Raw genomic sequence first — 8,438 nt, forward strand, 5'->3', positions numbered from 1 at the left:
CCCCCCCCCCCCCCCCCCCCACCCCCCCCCCCCCCCCCCCCCCCCCCCCCCCCCCCCCCCCCCCCCCCCGCCCCCCCCCCCCCCCGCCCCCCCCCCCCCCGCCCCCCCCCCCCCCCCCCCCCCCCCCCCCCCCCCCCCCCCCCCCCCCCGCCGCAGACAATCCCCAGGTTCTGGGCTCTCAGCCCAGCCAGAGAGTTTTCTCCCATCATTGGGAAGACAAAGCCACACGGGCCGAGCCAAAGCTCTACTCTTCTCTTCACTTCTCTACTTCCTGAGCTCCAGGCGCCCACTCTCACCTCCACCCCCAGCCGGACTCCCGGGGTTTCCTGAGGCACTGGTGCAGGAGAAAGGATTACCTGCGTGAGTGGCGGTGGCGCCCCCATTGGTGGCAGCATTGGGGGCATGATGCCAGGTGGCATCGGGGGGATGGCTGGTGGTCTCTGACTCATGGGGGGTAGTCCCATCGGAGGAAAGGGTGGGGGGATTCCTGGAGGGGGCATCTGGAAGTGAGGAAAGGAAGGGACACTGAGCAGAGAAGACCCCGCCTTGGACCTGTCAGGGAAGATCCACTTGTCTCCCACCCTTCTCGACCCTCCACCCTGGCTCGGAGGCAATTCCAAGGCTTTAGTGTGAGAAGCACAAAGCGTGAAACTGCCTGCTCCTCACCACCGAGAAAGACTGAAAACTGGGGGTGGGGGGGGAAGGGGGGTCTTCTGGGTCTAACAGGCAAGCACACAGCTTCTTCAGAGGTAGGGAAGGGAGAGGGAAAAGTCTAACTGCCACCAGACTGTGGCGGAAGGCTCCATCTCTTCAGCAACTCTCCCCAAAGAGGCCTCTCCAAGGCAGGGCCAGAAGGCAGGATTCCAGGTTCCCAAATGCCCCAGTCCCCTGCCTCCCATCCCTTGTTCTCCAGCTCGATGACCACCAGCTGCTACTTCAGCCTGACTTCTGTGGCATATTGAAAGAACAGAGAAGGAGTAGTGAAAGAGAAAGGCAGCCCCACCATGCCCTCACACTAACAGGGTCTTTTCCCTTCCACTTCTCCTATCCCAGCCCCAGTGTGTCCCAGGGACAAAAAGACAAAGGGGAGCTGTCGACTTTAGGGACTGGGAGCTCAACAGCAGCTCCTCCCACCCCAATGCCCAAGCAACACCACCCCTTTTCCAGGGGAGGCAGGACACAAAACCGTGCTGGCAATGCAGCGGTGCTAGGGACCGGGGACGTGGGGGTGCAGGCTGGAAAAGCCAAGCCCAGGGAAAGACATAAAACTTACGAAGGGTGGTGGCATCATGGGGGGCCCCGGTGGGAAGGGGGCAGGCGCTGCTGGGGGCCGGGGACCAGAATCGGGAACCGACTGTTGAGGGAGAGAAAAGTCATAGGACCCAGGACGGGCAAAGAGATGGGCTTTTGCAGAAGGGAAGCAGAGCGGTGAGGATGAAAAAGGAGCACAAAGTTCAGAGGAAGGGTCTCCTGGCCCGGTTTCCTGCCCATGCCCAGCTCCAAGCCCTGGCTAGGTCTGCTCTCTTCCACCAGCCAGGAGCCAGCGGGCCGGGCCCCTTCCAGGTCGTCTTTGTCGTGCCCGAGCCACAGAAAAGAGAGAGACGGCTGTCCTACAGGCCCAGTCTGGCTCTTCCCGAGGCTTTTCATCCATTCTCCCGTCTGTGGGCAAGGCTGTGCCTCCCTCAAGCCTTAAACAGGGGTATCTCATTCCCAAAGTAGCCAGGGAGGAAGTGACCTCTCTTCCCGTCCCCTTACCTGAATTCACCATTAGATTCAATCCCAAAGCCCTCTAAACCCAGTCACCACGCCTTCTTAAGTGCTTGTCTCCCTCTCTCTTCACTGTGGCCCCCCCACAACTGGCCTCATCTTTACTCCCTCGCTTACTCTGACACCTCCCACTCCCAATCACCCCCTCCTCTACAGCTCTACTCCCCCTCCCCTACGGATCCCGAACTCCTCTCCCTATGGCTGAGACTTTGAACAATCTAGATCTCCCTGTCCTACGCCCTACTAGCTGCCACATCCCATCCCGCAGTTGTTGGCTTAAATACCACTTGCTCCCAAGAGCCTTCCTGAGTGTTGAATTTATTCTCTATCTGATTGCCCTTCTTAGCTTCCTGGTGTATACGGTTTTGTAATTATTACGTTTCCCCTTACTAACGTGTAATAACATTCCATGAGGACAGGGATGTGTCGGACTTGTTGAAAGCTGGACTCCTGGTACCTGCCACAGTGTCTGGCACATAATGGGTACTCAATAAACATTGAACGAATGCAAGAAGAGACAAATGAAGGAACAAACACTCCCAATTCTAAAAAGTCATCCTATAGATATGGCCAAAATGATGTGTATACAACGTTTCCATTCCAGCATTATTTGTAAAAACAGTAGAATGGAATCAGCCTAAATACCCATCACTAAGTAACTATGAAATTATACACAAACATAAAATGGAATACTCTGCAGTCATAAAAAAAGAACGAAGAAGTTCATTGTCTCGACAGGAGCAACCTCTAAGATACATTAACAAGCAGAAAAAAATGCAAAGTGCAGCAAAGTGGGATCATTTGTATGAAAACTGGAGATTAAAGACGACATACAAGAAAGAAATCAGTAGAACGAGGACTGAGATGGGAAGGGAAACTTCTCACAGTATGTATGCCCTTTTCTAACTTTTGAATATGCATCCATGTGACTATATTACCCATTCAAAATAAAAAAAAATCTTTTCAAGTGAACTGAGGCTTGGAGATGCAGCTAAAAGGCCCTGCCCTTCCTCCTTCTGCTTGAGGGTTAGAGGGTGCCAGGGAGGAGTTCTAGGGAAAGGTGGTAGCTGGCTGAAGAGGCGCTACCTCACTGCTGCCCAACTTCCTTACTTCCCCCATGAGCCCTATGCTGAGAGGGCTTGGCATTTAAAGATGCTTTCCAATCCCTGCCTCTCATAGTATCTGTCCTTCCTCTTTCCCACCCATCTTGTCCTAAGGAGAGAAGGGGATAAGCCACACTATTCTACCTAGAATCAGCTTTCTCAGTGTTCAACTACTCCGGCCCTGTATTCAGATCTGCTCCTGCCCCAAACTGTCCTTAGCGTGGGAAGTCAGAAATTAATCAACGTGGGAGGAAATCCAATTCTCTGTGCCACACTTGCCCACCTCAAGCTGCCTCAGGATCCTCTCTGACCTCCCAGATGCTACATAACCATCTCTGGGTCCTTCCAGGCTCCAGAATTGCCCCTCTGAGATTGGCACCACAGTCCATACAGCTGTCTAAGATAGAAACTGGTGAGTCGTTCTCCACACCTCCCTCTGTCGATACATCACTGAGTCCTGCTAATTGTACCTCGTACTCATTTCTTGAATCTGTCCACTTCTCTCCATTTCCTCCTCCGCCCCACCACCCCTCTTGTTTTCATCTGACCTTCTGTAGTAGTCTCCCCACATCCACAACAAGCTCATCAAAATGCACCTCAGATCATGTTATTCCCTGCTTAAAATTCTTCAATGGTTGGGGTGCCTGAGTGGCTCAGCGATTAAGTGTCTGCCTTCAGCTCAGGTCATGATCCCAGAGTCCTGGGATCGAGCCCCACATCAGGCTCCCTGCTCCGCGGGAAGCCTGCTTCTCCCTCTCCCTCTGCCTATCTGTACTCTCTATCTCTCTGTCAAATAAATAAAATCTTAAAAAAAAAAAAAATTCTTCGATGGCTCCGACTGTTCTTAGGGTAGAGGCCAAAACTCCTCCCCAGGGCCTGGAAGGCTGTGGGAGGTTTCCTTCCCAACTGCCTTCCCAGCCTCATCCATGCTGAGCTCCTGGGTCTGTGCTCCGGCCCCCTTCTCAGTTCTCCCGTAACAGGCCTGCATCTTTGCCTGGCACAACTTCCTGCCGACCCCATACACCTAGCCTACAGGTCTACATCTACCAGTCATCGCTTCCTCAGGAAAGGCTTCCTCCCAGGCCAGTGGTCTAGGCTTAGTCGAGCCCTCTTTTACATGCTCGCGTCCCACGCACCCTCCCCGTTAGCAATTACCCACTGGAAGTTTACAGTTACTTATACAGTGCTGACTGTCCCATTATGTTATGTGGCCACTAATAAAAAACAAATGCCACCACTTAAATTATGATACTCCATCGATTTTAAGATGTCTTGACAAGAAATGTTTTAAATGGAGTCCCAGGATCAATGAAGTATCTGCTGCCTCCACTAGATCTTTTTTTTTTTTAAGATTTTATTTATTTATTTGACAGAGAGAGACACAGCAAGAGAAGGAACACAAGCAGGAGGAGTAGGAGAGGGAGAAGCAGGCTTCCCCACAGAGCAGGGAGCCCGATGCGGGGCTCGATCCCAGGACCCTGGGATCTTGACCTGAGTCAAAGGCAGATGCTTAACGACTGAGCCCCCCAGGCGCCCCTGCCTCCACTAAATCTTAAATTTAAAGGGGCAGGGGCTTTGCCCGTTTGGGCTCGCCCTGATCTCTTACCCCTATTGTATTTTCCTCGCTGCTCCCCCACTGGAACACAGGTGTTAGTATTTGTTGACTGAATGGTCTTGGCAGGTCCCACAAAACACAGCCACTGGTAAGGCCTACTAGTTATTCAGGGAACACAGAATGTCAGAGCTAGAGGGGACTCTGGCAACCACCCAAGGTAGTCTCCTTTCTCAGATGAGAAAACTAAGGGGAATTATCAGTCCCAGGCTCCACAGCAGTCAGGACAGAGCCAGGACTGGATCCAATCTGCCCTCCAGTCCTACCCCCTTCAGCACACTCCTTGCCACAGGAAGCAGGTCTGTTTTTTCACTCTAGCATATTCCCAGCTACCCATGTGGTTAAATCAGCAAGGATCCAAACCCTTCCCTGAGAACTAGTGGTGGCTCCCTATCGCTCCCCCTACAGAATCTCACCTAACATTCAAAGCCTTTCAACATGACCCATCTACTGTTCTTGGCTCAGCTCGACTCAATGGCTTCCCTCTTCCTCCCTGCACAGCAATTGTTAGGATACACCATGTGTTCCTTTTACTCTCCTTTACCTCTCACTTTGCTCAAGATGATCCAATATTCACCCCCTTCAGATTACCTTTATGATTATCCTCCACACACACACAGACTCCTACCTCCTCGTGTCCCCTCAGGATAAATGCTGCACTACTTGACACTGATGACACGCTACTCTGTGGATGTTTGCTGGGTGTTTCCCACAGGACTGCCTGTCTCCCTACACGGGAGATTTCTCCACATTGGAGGATTATGTTTGCTCCTTTTAAGCCTCCTCTTGAGTGTCTAGTCAGGGCCCTGCATACAAAGTGCCGTGACAGAATGCAGACTCATCCTTAACCTTATTCAGTTTTTGCATATGGGAATATCCTAAAACAGGCAAATGTGTGCATGTGCGACCATGTGCCCAGGTACATTTGTATAAATTCTCTGGGTAAAGGCGGCCTGTAATGAGATGAACAGCTTGGCAGAGGCTGTCTGTATGGCTGGGGAAAGGGAACTGGAATCAAATACTGGCATGGTATATTATTTAGGCAAACCTAAATAATAAAAAACTCACTGTATATGAGCATCTTTCACTTGGCATATGTGCCGCCAAAGCGAGCACTGACCATCTTTAACTTGGAATGGAGACCCCTGGCCAGGATCCAGACGCTGGACTGTTTTGGACAGTTCCCACAGAGGACAGAGCAACGGAATGAACATAAATTACCATGGAACTTCCACAGCCCTCCCTTCCCTGATCTTCCCCTGTGCAATGTGTATCCTTTTCTCCCTGAAACACCCCTGCCCCTATCTCACTTGCTGCAGTGCCTGGACAACTGTGGGTCTCATTACACCCTGGGGGTGAGACTGAACTCATGTGACAGAGGGAAATAGGAAAGGGGCTGAGAGGGCAGATCCTGTGTCTTCCCTGGAATAAAAACACATCCGTGGGCTGGAGAGAGACGAAGAGACAACTGATCATCTTATCATCATGTGCTCACCTGGGCCAGTGGAACGACACCAACCCCCCTCCCTAAAGGTGCAATCAATTCTTCTCAGCCTTTAATCTAAGCAGCATCTCAGAACTAAAGATTCAGAAGAAAGAATAAAAGGGGAAAAGAACAAGAATGAAGAGATGGAAGGAAGAGCATGGAAAGAGGGACTAGCTAACAACTAATATTTACTGAGTGCTTATTACAGGCCAAATATCATGCCAAACACTCATTTAATCCTTGTAACCATCTAAAAGGCTATTATTGCCCCCATTTTATAAAGAAACTGACGTTCAGAGAGATTAAATAACTTGATCAAGGTTCCAAAGGATTAAACGGCAGAGGCAGGTTTAGAATCCACGCAGCCTGACCCCAAAGCCTGTGCTTTCAACTATTCCACAAAGCTGTCTCCCAGCAAGGATGATGGTGCCACAGCTATTTCTTACAAATTGATTTTCCTGTTTTCTTTTCACCCCAATCCACACACAATCCTGAAATCCTCCAGGTGATCCCAAGGATGGTGTGGTCTGACTCACTCCCTAAAGGGATCTGTGTTGGAAAATGAAAGCTGGAAGGCACACCTCTCAGAAAGAGTACCTATCATCAAAAAGAAAAACACCATGGAGGCCAAGAGACCAGAGGATTACCCTGCAGTCAACCTTTACCTGCTGCCCTGCTTCAGCTGCCCCCAAACAGTGCCAGCCCCTCTGTTTTCAAGACCATCCAAGTCCCCACTCCTCTACACCAGCCTTAGTATATTCCTCCTTCTCCCTGAAGTTATTGGCTGTCTTACTAGGAAATAAGCTTCCATTGCTTCTCTCTGTCCTGCCATCTCCTCAGAATGAAGACCTCATTCTGGTCTTCATTTTCTTGGGTTAGGTGTCTACCTCCTCCACCACTTCCAGAGTTCTTCCATCCCTCCAGTAGGATGCCAGAGGCGCTGGCTAGCCTGCTCCCGGCCCTGCAGGCTTTGTGCCTACCATCCCCCACATCCCTAGGGATTTTCTGCAGCCCCAGCTGAAGGCCTCGCCTCCATCTTCAGCCTGCTTTCCCTTGCTTCCCCCACATCCTAGAACCCATTCTCCTGAACTCTTTCCTCAAGAACCACCACCCCATTTTGAAGCTGGAAAAGATCTGGGGTATCATTCTCATGCATTTTCCTTGTTTTTTTTTTTAAACCGATGGGTAATCTGAGGCCCAAGGAAAGGTAGTGACTTGCCCAAGGTCACAAAGACTTGTTAACACAGTTTGTTGATGGCAGAGCCAGAGCTGGGACCAAGGGTCCCCTGCTTTCTCATTTCTTGGGCTATCCAGGACTGGATGGGGGCCGCGGCCTCTCTTTCCTCAGGAGACAATGCCCCCTCCTCACCTCAGGAGACAATGCAGGGGAAACGAAGGAGGGGATCTCCAAGTAATCTTATGGGGCATCCAGGGCTTCCAAAGGAAACAAGCACTGGGTCTGAGGGGGGGCGTGGTGCACGCCAAATACCCCACAAGGGGAAACTGTGGCCCCCAGCTCTCCCCTTGTCCCTCGGTTCCCACATTCCCGCCCCCTCTCCTTTCCTGACCTTTCTCCACAAACCCACCCTTCTCTCCTTCCCTTCCTCCTCCTCACCCAGTCCCGCAACTCTCACTCCCCTCAGCCCCCCACTGCCCCCACCCCCGCCATCCTCCATCATGGCCTCCCCGCCCCTTCTCCCCCAAATCCCCGCTCCCCTCCCCCTCCCGGGCTCCCTTCCCTAACTCCTCATGCCCCTCGCCCTCCCCCGGGGTCCCGGGTACCCCCGGCGGCCTCCCCGCCCCCCCCGGCCCCGGCCCGGGCCGCCGGGGGCGCTGTGGGACCGCCCCGGGCCCCTCCACCCCCGCGCGGGGACGTTACCATGCCAGAGCCTCCGAGCAGCTGGGCCGGCTCGGCCCACCCGCCAGTAAAAGCCGCTCTGATTGGCCGGGCCGTAGCCGGGAAGGCGGGGCCAGTGGGGGGTCGCACCCCTTGGTGGCCGGGGCTCCGGTCGCGCCCGCGGACGAGCCGGGCCCAGCACCGGCCCGGAGCGCCCGGGTCCGGCCCCGCCCCCGGCGCGGACAGCCAGGCCCCGCCCCCGCGCCGCCAGGTCCGGGGCCCGCCCACGGGGGGGCGGAGCGCGCCTCCGAGCTCCTGACGGGCGGCCGCAGCCGCCGAAGCCGGGCTGCACCAAGCGGCTTGAGCGCGCGTCCCGGGCCGGCTGCGCGCGTCGGCGACTTTCCTGCCTTCCCGCCCTTCTCGCCCTTCCCGCCGGCCGCCTCCAGACCCCGGCCCGCCGCTTCCCGGCTTTGGCGGCTCGGCTGGCGCGTCCGCCGCGCACGGGCGCTCGCTCCTAGGACCCGGAGGCTGGACCGACGTGTTCATTCAGAATGTAGGGGTATCTTTGCACCTCACAAAGAGTTTCTTTTATTCGTTGCATAGTTATTTTTTTAGCACTTTTTAAAAATTCAT

The 8,438-nt window shown here is 53.8% G+C and overlaps 1 protein-coding gene across 8 annotated transcripts in view; it reads right to left on the bottom strand.

Annotated features, from left to right (window-relative positions):
• The window catches only part of PRPF40B (pre-mRNA processing factor 40 homolog B), an 80,390-nt gene extending 72,420 nt beyond the window's left edge, over window positions 1–7,970 (bottom strand). For 3 of the 8 annotated variants that reach the window (XR_012375083.1, XM_073882024.1, XM_073882029.1), the window contains exons 1-3: window positions 6,762–7,594; window positions 1,274–1,354; window positions 357–500 (exon numbers count right to left, since the gene is read on the bottom strand). Coding sequence is in view for 7 of the 8 variants with exons in the window: in XM_073882024.1 (XP_073738125.1) it covers window positions 357–500; window positions 1,274–1,354; window positions 6,762–6,800 (264 nt within the window). In the remaining variant the exon portion in view is untranslated. Of the gene's footprint in view, window positions 1–356; window positions 501–1,273; window positions 1,355–6,761; window positions 7,595–7,847 lie in introns of those variants that run through there. The other 5 variants (XM_025882881.2, XM_073882026.1, XM_073882027.1 and 2 more) reach the window with 5 other exon arrangements.
• Between the last annotated feature and the right edge of the window lie 468 nt (window positions 7,971–8,438).

Source organism: Callorhinus ursinus, unplaced genomic scaffold (assembly GCF_003265705.2).
Source record: "Callorhinus ursinus isolate GAN/ISIS: 27379988/994484 unplaced genomic scaffold, GSC_fseal_2.0 scaffold44, whole genome shotgun sequence".
NCBI classification, from domain to species: Eukaryota; Metazoa; Chordata; class Mammalia; order Carnivora; family Otariidae; genus Callorhinus; species Callorhinus ursinus.